This window comes from Pelobates fuscus, chromosome 2 (assembly GCF_036172605.1).
Source record: "Pelobates fuscus isolate aPelFus1 chromosome 2, aPelFus1.pri, whole genome shotgun sequence".
NCBI lineage: Eukaryota > Metazoa > Chordata > Amphibia > Anura > Pelobatidae > Pelobates > Pelobates fuscus.
This window is the reverse complement of record NC_086318.1, coordinates 2,546,180-2,564,414: the sequence shown is the minus strand read 5'-3', so window position 1 is coordinate 2,564,414 and position 18,235 is coordinate 2,546,180. Positions and strand designations below refer to the sequence as shown.

The following is an 18,235-nucleotide window of genomic DNA, read 5'->3' as shown; positions in this document are numbered from 1 at the left end:
ATAGACACCCGGAACCGGGTCACCGGCCACCACAGTGAGTATAGACACCCGGAACCGGGTCACCGGCCACCACAGTGAGTACTGACACCCGGAACCGGGTCACCGGCCCCCACAGTGAGTATAACCACCCGGAACCGGGTCACCGGCCACCACAGTGAGTATAGACACCCGGAACCGGGTCACCGGCCCCCACAGTGAGTACTGACACCCGGAACCGGGTCACCGGCCACCACAGTGAGTACTGACACCCGGAACCGGGTCACCGGCCCCCACAGTGAGTACTGACACCCGGAACCGGGTCACCGGCCACCACAGTGAGTATAGACACCCGGAACCGGGTCACCGGCCACCACAGTGAGTATAGACACCCGGAACCGGGTCACCGGCCACCACAGTGAGTATAGACACCCGGAACCGGGTCACCGGCCCCCACAGTGAGTACTGACACCCGGAACCGGGTCACCGGCCCCCACAGTGAGTACTGACACCCGGAACCGGGTCACCGGCCCCCACAGTGAGTATAGACACCCGGAACCGGGTCACCGGCCACCACAGTGAGTATAGACACCCGGAACCGGGTCACCGGCCACCACAGTGAGTACTGACACCCGGAACCGGGTCACCGGCCACCACAGTGAGTATAGACACCCGGAACCGGGTCACCGGCCACCACAGTGAGTATAGACACCCGGAACCGGGTCACCGGCCACCACAGTGAGTACTGACACCCGGAACCGGGTCACCGGCCACCACAGTGAGTATAGACACCCGGAACCGGGTCACCGGCCACCACAGTGAGTATAGACACCCGGAACCGGGTCACCGGCCACCACAGTGAGTACTGACACCCGGAACCGGGTCACCGGCCCCCACAGTGAGTACTGACACCCGGAACCGGGTCACCGGCCACCACAGTGAGTATAGACACCCGGAACCGGGTCACCGGCCACCACAGTGAGTATAGACACCCGGAACCGGGTCACCGGCCCCCACAGTGAGTATAGACACCCGGAACCGGGTCACCGGCCCCCACAGTGAGTATAGACACCCGGAACCGGGTCACCGGCCACCACAGTGAGTATAGACACCCGGAACCGGGTCACCGGCCCCCACAGTGAGTACTGACACCCGGAACCGGGTCACCGGCCCCCACAGTGAGTACTGACACCCGGAACCGGGTCACCGGCCCCCACAGTGAGTACTGACACCCGGAACCGGGTCACCGGCCACCACAGTGAGTACTGACACCCGGAACCGGGTCACCGGCCACCACAGTGAGTACTGACACCCGGAACCGGGTCACCGGCCACCACAGTGAGTATAGACACCCGGAACCGGGTCACCGGCCACCACAGTGAGTATAGACACCCGGAACCGGGTCACCGGCCCCCACAGTGAGTATAGACACCCGGAACCGGGTCACCGGCCCCCACAGTGAGTATAGACACCCGGAACCGGGTCACCGGCCACCACAGTGAGTATAGACACCCGGAACCGGGTCACCGGCCACCACAGTGAGTATAGACACCCGGAACCGGGTCACCGGCCCCCACAGTGAGTATAGACACCCGGAACCGGGTCACCGGCCCCCACAGTGAGTACTGACACCCGGAACCGGGTCACCGGCCACCACAGTGAGTACTGACACCCGGAACCGGGTCACCGGCCCCCACAGTGAGTATAGACACCCGGAACCGGGTCACCGGCCCCCACAGTGAGTATAACCACCCGGAACCGGGTCACCGGCCCCCACAGTGAGTATAGACACCCGGAACCGGGTCACCGGCCCCCAGAGTGAGTACTGACACCCGGAACCGGGTCACCGGCCCCCAGAGTGAGTATAACCACCCGGAACCGGGTCACCGGCCCCCAGAGTGAGTATAACCACCCGGAACCGGGTCACCGGCCACCAGAGTGAGTATAACCACCCGGAACCGGGTCACCGGCCACCAGAGTGAGTATAACCACCCGGAACCGGGTCACCGGCCCCCAGAGTGAGTATAACCACCCGGAACCGGGTCACCGGCCCCCAGAGTGAGTATAACCACCCGGAACCGGGTCACCGGCCCCCAGAGTGAGTATAACCACCCGGAACCGGGTCACCGGCCCCCACAGTGAGTATAGACACCCGGAACCGGGTCACCGGCCCCCAGAGTGAGTATAACCACCCGGAACCGGGTCACCGGCCCCCAGAGTGAGTATAACCACCCTGAACCGGGTCACTGGCCCCCAGAGTGAGTATAACCACCCTGAACCGGGTCACTGGCCCCCACAGTGAGTATAGACACCCGGAACCGGGTCACCGGCCACCACAGTGAGTATAGACACCCGGAACCGGGTCACCGGCCCCCACAGTGAGTACTGACATCCGGAACCGGGTCACCGGCCCCCACAGTGAGTACTGACACCCGGAACCGGGTCACCGGCCCCCACAGTGAGTATAGACACCCGGAACCGGGTCACCGGCCACCACAGTGAGTATAGACACCCGGAACCGGGTCACCGGCCACCACAGTGAGTACTGACACCCGGAACCGGGTCACCGGCCACCACAGTGAGTATAGACACCCGGAACCGGGTCACCGGCCACCACAGTGAGTATAGACACCCGGAACCGGGTCACCGGCCACCACAGTGAGTACTGACACCCGGAACCGGGTCACCGGCCACCACAGTGAGTATAGACACCCGGAACCGGGTCACCGGCCACCACAGTGAGTATAGACACCCGGAACCGGGTCACCGGCCCCCACAGTGAGTACTGACACCCGGAACCGGGTCACCGGCCACCACAGTGAGTACTGACACCCGGAACCGGGTCACCGGCCACCACAGTGAGTATAGACACCCGGAACCGGGTCACCGGCCACCACAGTGAGTATAGACACCCGGAACCGGGTCACCGGCCCCCACAGTGAGTATAGACACCCGGAACCGGGTCACCGGCCCCCACAGTGAGTATAGACACCCGGAACCGGGTCACCGGCCACCACAGTGAGTACTGACACCCGGAACCGGGTCACCGGCCCCCACAGTGAGTACTGACACCCGGAACCGGGTCACCGGCCCCCACAGTGAGTACTGACACCCGGAACCGGGTCACCGGCCCCCACAGTGAGTACTGACACCCGGAACCGGGTCACCGGCCCCCACAGTGAGTACTGACACCCGGAACCGGGTCACCGGCCCCCACAGTGAGTACTGACACCCGGAACCGGGTCACCGGCCCCCACAGTGAGTACTGACACCCGGAACCGGGTCACCGGCCACCACAGTGAGTATAGACACCCGGAACCGGGTCACCGGCCACCACAGTGAGTATAGACACCCGGAACCGGGTCACCGGCCCCCACAGTGAGTATAGACACCCGGAACCGGGTCACCGGCCCCCACAGTGAGTATAGACACCCGGAACCGGGTCACCGGCCCCCACAGTGAGTATAGACACCCGGAACCGGGTCACCGGCCACCACAGTGAGTATAGACACCCGGAACCGGGTCACCGGCCCCCACAGTGAGTATAGACACCCGGAACCGGGTCACCGGCCCCCACAGTGAGTATAGACACCCGGAACCGGGTCACCGGCCACCACAGTGAGTACTGACACCCGGAACCGGGTCACCGGCCCCCACAGTGAGTATAGACACCCGGAACCGGGTCACCGGCCCCCACAGTGAGTATAACCACCCGGAACCGGGTCACCGGCCCCCACAGTGAGTATAGACACCCGGAACCGGGTCACCGGCCCCCAGAGTGAGTTCTGACACCCGGAACCGGGTCACCGGCCCCCAGAGTGAGTATAACCACCCGGAACCGGGTCACCGGCCCCCAGAGTGAGTATAACCACCCGGAACCGGGTCACCGGCCACCAGAGTGAGTATAACCACCCGGAACCGGGTCACCGGCCACCAGAGTGAGTATAACCACCCGGAACCGGGTCACCGGCCCCCAGAGTGAGTATAACCACCCGGAACCGGGTCACCGGCCCCCAGAGTGAGTATAACCACCCGGAACCGGGTCACCGGCCCCCAGAGTGAGTATAACCACCCGGAACCGGGTCACCGGCCCCCACAGTGAGTATAGACACCCGGAACCGGGTCACCGGCCCCCAGAGTGAGTATAACCACCCGGAACCGGGTCACCGGCCCCAGAGTGAGTATAACCACCCTGAACCGGGTCACTGGCCCCCACAGTGAGTATAGACACCCGGAACCGGGTCACCGGCCCCCACAGTGAGTATAGACACCCGGAACCGGGTCACCGGCCACCACAGTGAGTATAGACACCCGGAACCGGGTCACCGGCCACCACAGTGAGTATAGACACCCGGAACCGGGTCACCGGCCACCACAGTGAGTATAGACACCCGGAACCGGGTCACCGGCCCCCACAGTGAGTATAGACACCCGGAACCGGGTCACCGGCCACCACAGTGAGTATAGACACCCGGAACCGGGTCACCGGCCCCCACAGTGAGTATAGACACCCGGAACCGGGTCACCGGCCCCCACAGTGAGTATAGACACCCGGAACCGGGTCACCGGCCCCCACAGTGAGTATAGACACCCGGAACCGGGTCACCGGCCCCCACAGTGAGTATAACCACCCGGAACCGGGTCACCGGCCCCCACAGTGAGTATAGACACCCGTAACCGGGTCACCGGCCCCCACAGTGAGTATAACCACCCGTAACCGGGTCACCGGCCCCCAGAGTGAGTACTGACACCCGGAACCGGGTCACCGGCCCCCAGAGTGAGTATAACCACCCGGAACCGGGTCACCGGCCCCCAGAGTGAGTATAACCACCCGGAACCGGGTCACCGGCCACCAGAGTGAGTATAACCACCCGGAACCGGGTCACCGGCCCCCAGAGTGAGTATAACCACCCGGAACCGGGTCACCGGCCCCCAGAGTGAGTATAACCACCCGGAACCGGGTCACCGGCCCCCAGAGTGAGTATAACCACCCGGAACCGGGTCACCGGCCCCCAGAGTGAGTATAACCACCCGGAACCGGGTCACCGGCCCCCACAGTGAGTATAGACACCCGGAACCGGGTCACCGGCCCCCAGAGTGAGTATAACCACCCGGAACCGGGTCACCGGCCCCCAGAGTGAGTATAACCACCCTGAACCGGGTCACTGGCCCCCACAGTGAGTATAACCACCCGGAACCGGGTCACCGGCCCCCACAGTGAGTATAACCACCCGGAACCGGGTCACCGGCCCCCACAGTGAGTATAGACACCCGGAACCGGGTCACCGGCCCCCACAGTGAGTATAGACACCCGGAACCGGGTCACCGGCCACCACAGTGAGTATAGACACCCGGAACCGGGTCACCGGCCACCACAGTGAGTATAGACACCCGGAACCGGGTCACCGGCCACCACAGTGAGTATAACCACCCGGAACCGGGTCACCGGCCCCCAGAGTGAGTACTGACACCCGGAACCGGGTCACCGGCCCCCAGAGTGAGTACTGACACCCGGAACCGGGTGACCGGCCCCCACAGCGCGTACAGGCACCCGGAACCGGTGCACGTAATATAAGGTATATTTCCATGATCTCTCTCTCTGGGCTTTTAGTTCTTGTGCTATTGTATTGTAGGAATTTCTGTGCAGTACTCTGTTTTTGTCTCTGCAGAGCTTCCAGAGAACTGGGCAGACACTAAAGATAACTTGTCGGAAGGGATAGTCTTTCATCTGAAATACCTGGGCATGACACTAGTAGAGAAACCTAAAGGGGAAGATATGGCTGCAGCTGCCATCCGTAGGATTATAACTATGGTAAAACGTGCTTAGTAAATTACAGCCCTGCTAGGTAGTCTGATGCTGCGTGCCCTCTGCCCCCGTCTGCTGCTGCGCGCCCTCTGCCCCTGCCTGATGCTGGGCGCCCTCTGCCGCTGCGCGCCCTCTGCCCCAGTCTGCCGCTGCGCGCCCTCTGCCCCAGTCTGCCGCTGCGCGCCCTCTGCCCCAGTCTGCCGCTGCGCGCCCTCTGCCCCAGTCTGCCGCTGCGCGCCCTCTGCCCCAGTCTGCCGCTGCGCCCTCTCTGATGCGGTTCTCTCTCCCTTTTCCCCTTACATCCCTTACTTGGTTGTTGGTTCTCGCCTTATTAACTCCCATCCTCTTTCTCCTGGTAATCCATTATTCTCCCACTTTTTGCTGTAACCTGGGTACTACTCTTACACTTTTTAAAACTGGGTACTCTCCACCCCCCACCCCAATACAGGTTGATGTATCCTTAGTAATACGTATCACTCTTCCCTTTTATTTTGTACTCTCTCCTCCATCCACCATGAAGGCGCGTGTTGGTGCTAAGAAGTTTCAGAAGGTGGTTGTGACTGTGACCCCTCGTGGAATCTCCTTGCAGGATGCGGCCACAGGGCAGTTGATAGAAAACGTGTCAATTTACAGGTGAGCATACCTTCTTCATGGGACGTGAGCCATGTACTAACTACATGCAAGGTGCATAATGTGTAGACTTATATAGTGTGCTCTTTATCAGTGGAGCACGGCCTGAGAACCCTACAGCCAGAGGGTCTGTTTAGAGAATGATTTTATGTATGGCCTGCCACAGCATCTGTATACAGGATAAGATGCCTACGTGGCCAGGCGCAGGGTCTGTGTACAGGATAAGATGCCTACGTGGCCAGGCGCAGGGTCTGTGTACAGGATAAGATGCCTACGTGGCCAGCCGCAGGGTCTGTGTACAGGATAAGATGCCTACGTGGCCAGCCGCAGGGTCTGTGTACAGGATAAGATGCCTACGTGGCCAGCCGCAGGGTCTGTGTACAGGATAAGAGGCCTACGTGGCCAGCCGCAGGGTCTGTGTACAGGATAAGATGCCTACGTGGCCAGCCGCAGGGTCTGTGTACAGGATAAGATGCCTACGTGGCCAGCCGCAGGGTCTGTGTACAGGATAAGATGCCTACGTGGCCAGCCGCAGGGTCTGTGTACAGGATAAGATGCCTACGTGGCCAGCCGCAGGGTCTGTGTACAGGATAAGATGCCTACGTGGCCAGCCGCAGGGTCTGTGTACAGGATAAGATGCCTACGTGGCCAGCCGCAGGGTCTGTGTACAGGATAAGATGCCTACGTGGCCAGCCGCAGGGTCTGTGTACAGGATAAGATGCCTACGTGGCCAGCCGCAGGGTCTGTGTACAGGATAAGATGCCTACGTGGCCAGCCGCAGGGTCTGTGTACAGGATAAGATGCCTACGTGGCCAGCCGCAGGGTCTGTGTACAGGATAAGATGCCTACGTGGCCAGCCGCAGGGTCTGTGTACAGGATAAGATGCCTTCGTGGCCAGCCGCAGGGTCTGTGTACAGGATAAGATGCCTACGTGGCCAGCCGCAGGGTCTGTGTACAGGATAAGATGCCTACGTGGCCAGGCGCAGGGTCTGTGTACAGGATAAGATGCCTACGTGGCCAGGCGCAGGGTCTGTGTACAGGATAAGATGCCTACGTGGCCAGGCGCAGGGTCTGTGTACAGGATAAGATGCCTACGTGGCCAGCCGCAGGGTCTGTGTACAGGATAAGATGCCTACGTGGCCAGCCGCAGGGTCTGTGTACAGGATAAGATGCCTACGTGGCCAGCCGCAGGGTCTGTGTACAGGATAAGATGCCTACGTGGCCAGGCGCAGGGTCTGTGTACAGGATAAGATGCCTACGTGGCCAGGCGCAGGGTCTGTGTACAGGATAAGATGCCTACGTGGCCAGGCGCAGGGTCTGTGTACAGGATAAGATGCCTACGTGGCCAGCCGCAGGGTCTGTGTACAGGATAAGATGCCTACGTGGCCAGCCGCAGGGTCTGTGTACAGGATAAGATGCCTACGTGGCCAGCCGCAGGGTCTGTGTACAGGATAAGATGCCTACGTGGCCAGGCGCAGGGTCTGTGTACAGGATAAGATGCCTTCGTGGCCAGCCGCAGGGTCTGTGTACAGGATAAGATGCCTACGTGGCCAGCCGCAGGGTCTGTGTACAGGATAAGATGCCTACGTGGCCAGCCGCAGGGTCTGTGTACAGGATAAGATGCCTACGTGGCCAGCCGCAGGGTCTGTGTACAGGATAAGATGCCTACGTGGCCAGCCGCAGGGTCTGTGTACAGGATAAGATGCCTACGTGGCCAGCCGCAGGGTCTGTGTACAGGATAAGATGCCTACGTGGCCAGCCGCAGGGTCTGTGTACAGGATAAGATGCCTACGTGGCCAGGCGCAGGGTCTGTGTACAGGATAAGATGCCTACGTGGCCAGCCGCAGGGTCTGTGTACAGGATAAGATGCCTACGTGGCCAGCCGCAGGGTCTGTGTACAGGATAAGATGCCTACGTGGCCAGCCGCAGGGTCTGTGTACAGGATAAGATGCCTACGTGGCCAGCCGCAGGGTCTGTGTACAGGATAAGATGCCTACGTGGCCAGCCGCAGGGTCTGTGTACAGGATAAGATGCCTACGTGGCCAGCCGCAGGGTCTGTGTACAGGATAAGATGCCTACGTGGCCAGCCGCAGGGTCTGTGTACAGGATAAGATGCCTACGTGGCCAGCCGCAGGGTCTGTGTACAGGATAAGATGCCTACGTGGCCAGCCGCAGGGTCTGTGTACAGGATAAGATGCCTACGTGGCCAGCCGCAGGGTCTGTGTACAGGATAAGATGCCTACGTGGCCAGCCGCAGGGTCTGTGTACAGGATAAGATGCCTACGTGGCCAGCCGCAGGGTCTGTGTACAGGATAAGATGCCTACGTGGCCAGGCGCAGGGTCTGTGTACAGGATAAGATGCCTACGTGGCCAGCCGCAGGGTCTGTGTACAGGATAAGATGCCTACGTGGCCAGCCGCAGGGTCTGTGTACAGGATAAGATGCCTACGTGGCCAGCCGCAGGGTCTGTGTACAGGATAAGATGCCTACGTGGCCAGCCGCAGGGTCTGTGTACAGGATAAGATGCCTACGTGGCCAGCCGCAGGGTCTGTGTACAGGATAAGATGCCTACGTGGCCAGCCGCAGGGTCTGTGTACAGGATAAGATGCCTACGTGGCCAGCCGCAGGGTCTGTGTACAGGATAAGATGCCTACGTGGCCAGCCGCAGGGTCTGTGTACAGGATAAGATGCCTACGTGGCCAGCCGCAGGGTCTGTGTACAGGATAAGATGCCTACGTGGCCAGCCGCAGGGTCTGTGTACAGGATAAGATGCCTACGTGGCCAGCCGCAGGGTCTGTGTACAGGATAAGATGCCTACGTGGCCAGCCGCAGGGTCTGTGTACAGGATAAGATGCCTACGTGGCCAGCCGCAGGGTCTGTGTACAGGATAAGATGCCTACGTGGCCAGCCGCAGGGTCTGTGTACAGGATAAGATGCCTACGTGGCCAGCCGCAGGGTCTGTGTACAGGATAAGATGCCTTCGTGGCCAGCCGCAGGGTCTGTGTACAGGATAAGATGCCTTCGTGGCCAGCCGCAGGGTCTGTGTACAGGATAAGATGCCTACGTGGCCAGCCGCAGGGTCTGTGTACAGGATAAGATGCCTACGTGGCCAGCCGCAGGGTCTGTGTACAGGATAAGATGCCTACGTGGCCAGCCGCAGGGTCTGTGTACAGGATAAGATGCCTACGTGGCCAGCCGCAGGGTCTGTGTACAGGATAAGATGCCTACGTGGCCAGGCGCAGGGTCCGTGTACAGGATATCTATTTGTGGCGCCACCCCGAGAGGATGAGGGGTTTCGCTGCCAGAGAAGTTCTTTCCCCCTATTCAGAGTGATGCTTTCCAAATTCCAAGGTCGGTAAGAGCTGGTGATTATAGCTGGTATAGCGGTTCCCTACGAGCTTGAGATGAGACTCTATGTTGACGGTAAGCAGGAACTGATTTATTGGGAGCCACAGCTGGCCATATATGACAATCCCCATGCAAGGGCCACTCCCCCTGGACCTGAGCGTAATCCACAGTACAAACATATACACAATCCCATTGACTCTTAGGTCCAGGAGGTCCTCCGTCCTCTGTACCTGGGAGATAACTGAGTCAAGCACTGTACTAAACTCCATTATCTCCAGGCACCGAAAACATAATTTTTACAATATATTAAAAATACCCCTAAAACCCATGGAAACCCCAATATAGTCATAGCCCCGATCTGGGGCACCCACATCGGTTCAGGATTTCCATGGAAGTCTCAGTTTGACCGACCGCACATGAGGCTCCTGCCCCAAAAGAGTTTAATGAAATCAGTCTGTGCAGTTGGTCTCTTTTGAGAGTGACAAATAGAATAAAAAGTATTGAAACGTAACCGTTGGTGAATGCAGTCAGCATTTCTTTCTTGTTTGGGAGCTTGTGGTGTTCGTGCCGTCGAGTGTCCGATTTTTGGTTACATGCATTCATGTTCGCGGCTAAAGATGGCCACCGCCACCACGTGTGCGGCCATGCGAACAGCAGCCACCCAGCCGACCGTTCAGAACGTTGCTAGAATTGCGGTGTCAGAGGTGCGAACCAAAGTGAAAAAGCTCAATGAGTAGCACACGCCTGTCCTGGGTGGTCTGGCCGTTTGGTATACGAAATAGGTCTCAGGTGGTCGTATACCGAACTATGGAGTATATTAAATAAGCACAGAATGAACAGCCTGTCATTCAGCAATAGGGAATCCGTCACACTATTAAATACAGAATTTTGGCAAATTAAAGCTGAATGGTAATGTGGACTGACCTAGCCTGGATGGAACTGCACTGGGAGAATATTCCAGTTGTTACACTTGAAATTAACTGACCATTCTCACTTTATTGAGGAACCTTGTTGGTGTCTGTCTGTCTCTCACCTTGTTGGTGTCTGTCTGTCTTCATGTCAAGCTATTCTTCCATGTTTCCTTGTTTAGGATTTCGTACTGTACGACGGATAAAGTCCAGAATAAAGTGTTTGCCTACGTAGCCCAGAACCAGAGCAATGGGACCTTGGAGTGTCATGCCTTCCTGTCCCCCAAAAAGAAGATGGTACAAACAAATAATCTGCGACTGGGATGGCGGTGGGGGGAAATTCAGTTCTTCTGGGAACAAGGCTATATATTGGGGTGGGGGGAAGGACGAGGCTGTATATTGGGGTGGGGGGAAGGACGAGGCTGTATATTGGGGTGGGGGGAAGGACGAGGCTGTATATTGTTGGGGTGGGGCGGGGGGTGAGGCTGTACATTGTTGGGGCGGGGGAGGAGGACGAGGCTGTATATTGTCGGGGGTGGGCGGGGGGGCGAGGCTGTGTTGTTGTTGTTGTTGTTGTTGTTATTATTATTATTATTATTATTATTATTATTATTATTATTATTATTATTATTATTATTATTAGACTGTTACTGATTCCAGTGTTTGGGGTAATAGGTTTCTGACTCACTGAGCCTTGCTTCTTTCAGGCCCAGGAAGTCACTCTCACAGTGGCGCAGGCGTTTAAAGTCGCTCTGGATTTATGGGAATCTGGCAATCACGGTAAGACCTCACATACTGACATCTTCTCTACTTTACTGCTTGTGCAAGTCAGATGTGCTCACTCCGTCAATTACAGGTAACGGAGAGACACTCTGCGTGCCACTACCTGGAGCCTAAAATTCCCAGACAGGTCAATGGCTGTCCTGTACACTAGACTATCAGCTACTATGGATTTATATAGTGTATAAACAGAGCGAGCGTTGCTTCTATCTATGGATTTATATAGTGTATAAACAGAGCGAGCGTTGCTTCTATCTATGGATTTATATAGTGTATAAACAGAGTGAGCCCTGCTTCTATCTATCTATGGATTTATATAGTGTATAAACAGAGCGAGCCCTGCTTCTATCTATCTATGGATTTATATAGTGTATAAACAGAGCGAGCCCTGCTTCTATCTATGGATTTATATAGTGTATAAACAGAGCGAGCCTTGCTTCTATCTATGGATTTATATAGTGTATAAACAGAGCGAGCCTTGCTTCTATCTATCTATGGATTTATATAGTGTATAAACAGAGCGAGCCCTGCTTCTATCCATCTATGGATTTATATAGTGTATAAACAGAGTGAGCCCTGCTTCTATCTATCTATGGATTTATATAGTGTATAAACAGAGTGAGCCCTGCTTCTATCTATCTATGGATTTATATAGTGTATAAACAGAGCGAGCCTTGCTTCTATCTATGGATTTATATAGTGTATAAACAGAGCGAGCCCTGCTTCTATCTATGGATTTATATAGTGTATGAACAGGGCAAGCCCTGCTTCTATCTATCTATGGATTTATATAGTAATAAAATATTTCACCAGGAATGGTGCGTTCAGATTACTCTAGGTATATTTATTTTGCCCAACATTTGTGGATGTTACCAAGAGGCAGGACTCATTGAGAGAATGGGAGAAAGGTAGCGCCAATAATAAATCTCTAATCTATATAACATGTGACAGTGTATGTATGGATTCCGAGCCCGATATAAGACGTTTACCTCTGTCAAGATTTGGCTGTTCCCCCTACAAGTGGTATTTTATCTTGATCTGATGTTGTACTTTTTACTGTGGACTTTTGTATTTTATTTTATATACACTGTTACATTTATATATATATATATATATATATATATATATATATATATATATATATATATATTGTTTGTTGGAGCTAGCCTTCTCCCATTCTCTCTTTCTGTATCCATAACTGTTTAGGGTTTGTGAGCGAACCCTATTTCTTTAGGTGTGCTGACTTTACATTTTTCTTTGTGGTTTTTTTTTTGTGTTGATCCTTTGCTTTGGTATACTTGTACTTTTCAGCGTGACTCATTGTCTATGCATTGTGTTTGTGTCTAGCGATCACACTAGCTTCCGATTTTATCCCAAGCGAATGGCAGATATATAGCCGGGACGACAGCCAAAAGTATTGTTGTTTAGGTGTTTTTACATGTTTATGTTTTATGAAACTGGGACAGCCCTGCAACTTGGCACCTCTGTTTGGGTTTTATGAGGATATTTATGGATAATAAATAATAAAACAATTATCTATAAATATGCATGTTTGGGCATGATTTCTCGTTGATTGGCTTACAGCTAAGTTACCCACTATTTAGCTCTTATAGACCCTGGAGTTCAAAGCTGAGGCTCCAAGGAACCCAATGTATAAAGTCGTGATTTTATTCGCGACACGGAGGCGAGTATTATGCTGCACTCTTTCTTTATTTCCCTCAGCAGCAAGGAAACAGTCAGTAACGTACAGGGAGTGCAGAATTATTAGGCAAATGAGTATTTTGACCACATCATCCTCTTTATGCATGTTGTCTTACTCCAAGCTGTATAGGCTCGAAAGCCTACTACCAATTAAGCATATTAGGTGATGTGCATCTCTGTAATGAGAAGGGGTGTGGTCTAATGACATCAACACCCTATATCAGGTGTGCATAATTATTAGGCAACTTCCTTTCCTTTGGCAAAATGGGTCAAAAGAAGGACTTGACAGGCTCAGAAAAGTCTAAAATAGTGAGATATCTTGCAGAGGGATGCAGCACTCTTAAAATTGCAAAGCTTCTGAAGCGTGATCATCGAACAATCAAGCGTTTCATTCAAAATAGTCAACAGGGTCACAAGAAGCGTGTGGAAAAACCAAGGCGCAAAATAACTGCCCATGAACTGAGAAAAGTCAAGCGTGCAGCTGCCAAGATGCCACTTGCCACCAGTTTGGCCATATTTCAGAGCTGCAACATCACTGGAGTGCCCAAAAGCACAAGGTGTGCAATACTCAGAGACATGGCCAAGGTAAGAAAGGCTGAAAGACGACCACCACTGAACAAGACACACAAGCTGAAACGTCAATACTGGGCCAAGAAATATCTCAAGACTGATTTTTCTAAGGTTTTATGGACTGATGAAATGAGAGTGAGTCTTGATGGGCCAGATGGATGGGCCCGTGGCTGGATTGGTAAAGGGCAGAGAGCTCCAGTCCGACTCAGACGCCAGCAAGGTGGAGGTGGAGTACTGGTTTGGGCTGGTATCATCAAAGATGAGCTTGTGGGGCCTTTTCGGGTTGAGGATGGAGTCAAGCTCAACTCCCAGTCCTACTGCCAGTTTCTGGAAGACACCTTCTTCAAGCAGTGGTACAGGAAGAAGTCTGCATCCTTCAAGAAAAACATGATTTTCATGCAGGACAATGCTCCATCACACGCGTCCAAGTACTCCACAGCGTGGCTGGCAAGAAAGGGTATAAAAGAAGAAAATCTAATGACATGGCCTCCTTGTTCACCTGATCTGAACCCCATTGATAACCTGTGGTCCATCATCAAATGTGAGATTTACAAGGAGGGAAAACAGTACACCTCTCTGAACAGTGTCTGGGAGGCTGTGGTTGCTTCTGCACGCAATGTTGATGAACAGATCAAAACACTGACAGAATCCATGGATGGCAGGCTTTTGAGTGTCCTTGCAAAGAAAGGTGGCTATATTGGTCACTGATTTGTTTTTGTTATGTTTTTGAATGTCAGAAATGTATATTTGTGAATGTTGAGATGTTATATTGGTTTCACTGGTAAAAATAAATAATTGAAATGGGTATATATTTGTTTTTTGTTAAGTTGCCTAATAATTATGCACAGTAATAGTCACCTGCACACACAGATATCCCCCTAAAATAGCTAAAACTAAAAACAAACTAAAAACTACTTCCAAAAATATTCAGCTTTGATATTAATGAGTTTTTTGGGTTCATTGAGAACATGGTTGTTGTTCAATAATAAAATTAATCCTCAAAAATACAACTTGCCTAATAATTCTGCACTCCCTGTATATCTTCCATGGCAGCCAATCATAATCAGCTTCCACTCTCCAGCAGAATAGGCGGTATTCCCTGAACGATTTCCTCTTTCTTTGCTGCTCCCCCAGTTAAGAACACTGATCCCATAGTTCTTAACTGTGGGATTGTTATCTTACATATTTGTACCTATAAATTTTAATTTATGTTAATTTTAATTTAATTCGCATTTAATTAATTTAAAGCTCATTTTAATAGTTATTCTCTTTAGACTGACACCTTATAATTGAGGTTATTAATTGGTATCCATTTGTTGTTTTACCTTTTTTACTTTTAATTGTATTGTTTTAACATTGTGTTTAATCCTTTCCCTCCCGGTCCCCAATAATTCATTTTGTGGGGCACCAGGAGATAGAGCTTCATTGTCCTACTATGTCCCGTCTCGCTGGGTTTTTCGCGCCCTTTTTTGCTTTTATTTAAAAAAAATAAAAATTCTCTGCTTTTGTGTTAGGGCATTTATGCCGTTCGTTGGTTTTGCCGTTCGTTAGATTCTGTATACTCTATTCATGTGAACCACGTTCTTGTACTTTCACCATTCGTGGGTTTTATTGAACTGTGCGTTCGTGCGCACAGTTAGTGTATTTTACCATTCGTTCATTTACCAAGTGTGTGTTGGATCTTTTACACGGACGGCCCGTTCGCGGAATTTCGCCGTTCGACAAAATTTTGTGCATTTTTCCCGCTAGCCTTGCCCCTTCCTGTCTCACCTTGTTGGGGTTTAGTGTTTCTGACAAATGGACGGCTCTGTCTCTCTCTCTCTGCCTTGTCCTTCAAATTGTAAGTTGCTTTGTATTTTCTTACAGCATTTTTCTCCCTCACTGGGTTACTCAACCCTGTAGCTAGGTTAGCATCAATAGGTTGGCATCAATAATTATTTCACTTGCTTTATGATGCAGTCTGACAAGATTTTAAATTTGGCTTCTGGGTCGCAAGCGACCCCTCAGATTACCCGCAGTAACCCGGGGGAAGGGACTCTGTCCCCTGATTTCTCCACTCCTGCGGACATTCAAGCGTTATTCGACACCTCCCGGTCCATTACGCAGGCTATGGTATCTGCTATGGGTGCTGTGTCGACATCTCTGTCGCAGAATATTACCCAGGCCCTGCTTAAAGCCCAACAGTCTGCTTAGCAGATGGGGATGTCAACTGCACCTAGTATGACACCAGTCTCTCAAGGCCGTAAGTCTACAGCAAAGACCAAGCATTCCTCCAAAACCGCTTTGACTGACAGTCTCCCTACTGTCTCAGATGGCGCGCAACCACTGCGCAAAAGAGCCACTAGCCGGGCAAAATCGGCTAGATTGTGGAAGCGGGCGAGAACCCAGTTGGATTCGCCTGAGTCAGAACTCAGCGACACTGAGGAGGAAATAGAAGAGTCCGATAAGGACGTTTCGGATGGTCTGTCCGAATAATTCACTCCGACGGTGCAATTGGAGAGGATTCCGCCTCCTCCTTCAGCACTTTCCCAGTGACAATGTCAGGGGCCGAGGTAAGTCTGTCGGGGTCTGGTGACAACTCTAGGATTCTAGATCCTCGGGGTGTTCCCCTTTTTGACCCAGAGGAATTTAGACACCCGTGCTCAGTGGAATGGTGTCCTTCTGACCATGTGGCGAAATATCGCCTCCAGAGTGCGCAAGCCCTTAGACAAGGCTCCTAGGAACAAATTGAGGGCAGAATCCCCCCCCGTCCCACTGTCCAAGATGACACGTGCAAAACGCCCACCGTGGACCCCAGAATTGGACATCTTGGGCCCTGCGGCAAAAATATTTGAGGCGGTCGAAGACGACCGGGAGCTTGATAGGGATTTCACCCGTGGATGGGTCCAAAGGATTATTTGCCTAGTGGGAAACGTTTTTCGGCACTGGCTACAGAGAGCCGCACGTCTACTTTGCTCAAAATTGAGCAAAAGCTGGTCAATCTAGCGTTTAATGAGCCGGGTGCCCAGGCTAAAGGGCTATTATTTGGTGACTCTTTTGTCAAGGAGTTAGGGTCATTTGTACACACCTTTCCGGCTTTAGATAAAGCTCAGAATAATATGCGCAAGATCTTTCGTATAGGCAGAACCGAGGTTCCTATTCGGGACGAGCTGGATTTCAAGAACAAACTGCTCATCTGCCTCCATATTTCAATTGTAGACCAGACCTTTCGGCTCTAGCAACGAAGGCCTTCTTTCAAGATTGGGCAACAGAAACTAATTACGCATTCCCTCCTTTTGCACTGATTCCCCATTGCCTTCTACATCGCCAAAAGGGCACGTTGGTAATTGTGACTCCCCTATGGCCACCACAACCATGGTTTCCCATCTATTGGAAATGGTGATAGATTTTTCCCTGCCTTCTCACATCGTACGATTCTCTCCTTCAGGATCCGGACAGACAATCTCACCCTTTAATCCTCCAGGGCCTCCTCCGACTTATGGCGTGGCTGATTTCAGGGACCTTGGTCAATCGAAGGTGTTCCACAATCAACTCTCAGACTTCTCGAGAATGCATGGGCACCTGGCACGAGAAAAGCTTATAAATCTGCATGGAATGGCTGGTGCTTGGGGAAAAAACCTGGATCCCTTATCGGCACCTTTGACAGCCATCTTACAATTTTTGACCTCCCTTTTTTAAAGCAGGGAAAGCGTACCGCACGGTTAACCTCTACCGCTCGGCGCTTTCCGCTGGACATCAAGGCATCGATGGTGCCCCCATCGGACAACATCCTTTTGTCTGACGCTTACTTCGCGGAGTACGATTTTCTCTGCTCGCTCATTACTCTTTACTCTGGGATGTTTCTATTGTCCTCCGTTTTCTAATGTCATGGCCAGATAATACTTAATTATCCCTCAAACAACTGTCAGCAAAATTGGTCATGCTTTTCTGCCTCATCTCCTGCAAAAGAGTCTCGGATGTACGAGCTCTGGATACAGACACTCGATCCTTTACACCGGAGAGCGTTCTCTTCGATATCTCAAGAAGGACCAAAACCATAGTGCCGTAGTGACGAACAATGCCATGGAACTGACAGATGTTGCTGCTTCTGCGGTACTTACCATTGCCAAGCGACAGAGACTGGTGAGTCTGGCTCCATGCTGCCCCCTGTGGATCACTGAGTTAGCGCATGTCAGGATTCCCCAGGGCAATCAGTTACATCACTAATTGTCACCATTTATGACTTAAAAAAAATCGAAGAGAGATTTGTGATGGTGGGTCTTTCTACACCAAGCCCACCAAAGTACCTACCAATAAGAAATAAAATGTCTATTGCCGGCTATGATTGCAGAGGCAAACCAAATCACAGCAAATAAACACCAAGGATGCCGGTGAAGATCCAGCAAGAATGGCTCCGTGTTATGTATCACTGCCCCCAATAACTGCTTGACCTCAACTATACCCCGCAAAGTCCGTACTATACCTGGCATTTCCGCAGAAGCCTTTTCTGTGCCCAGTGGCATGCCAACGGGAATACG

General features: G+C 53.0%; 1 protein-coding gene across 1 annotated transcript in view; it reads left to right on the top strand.

Moving 5' to 3' along the window:
• LOC134585612 (low density lipoprotein receptor adapter protein 1-B-like) overlaps positions 1–18,235 on the top strand; it is a 32,876-nt gene that overhangs the window by 4,049 nt on the left and 10,592 nt on the right. Inside the window, exons 2-6 of the mRNA XM_063441057.1 lie at positions 5,355–5,393; positions 5,646–5,788; positions 6,303–6,415; positions 10,850–10,964; positions 11,375–11,447. Coding sequence (XP_063297127.1) covers positions 5,355–5,393; positions 5,646–5,788; positions 6,303–6,415; positions 10,850–10,964; positions 11,375–11,447 — 483 coding nt within the window. The remainder of the gene's footprint in view (positions 1–5,354; positions 5,394–5,645; positions 5,789–6,302; positions 6,416–10,849; positions 10,965–11,374; positions 11,448–18,235) is intronic.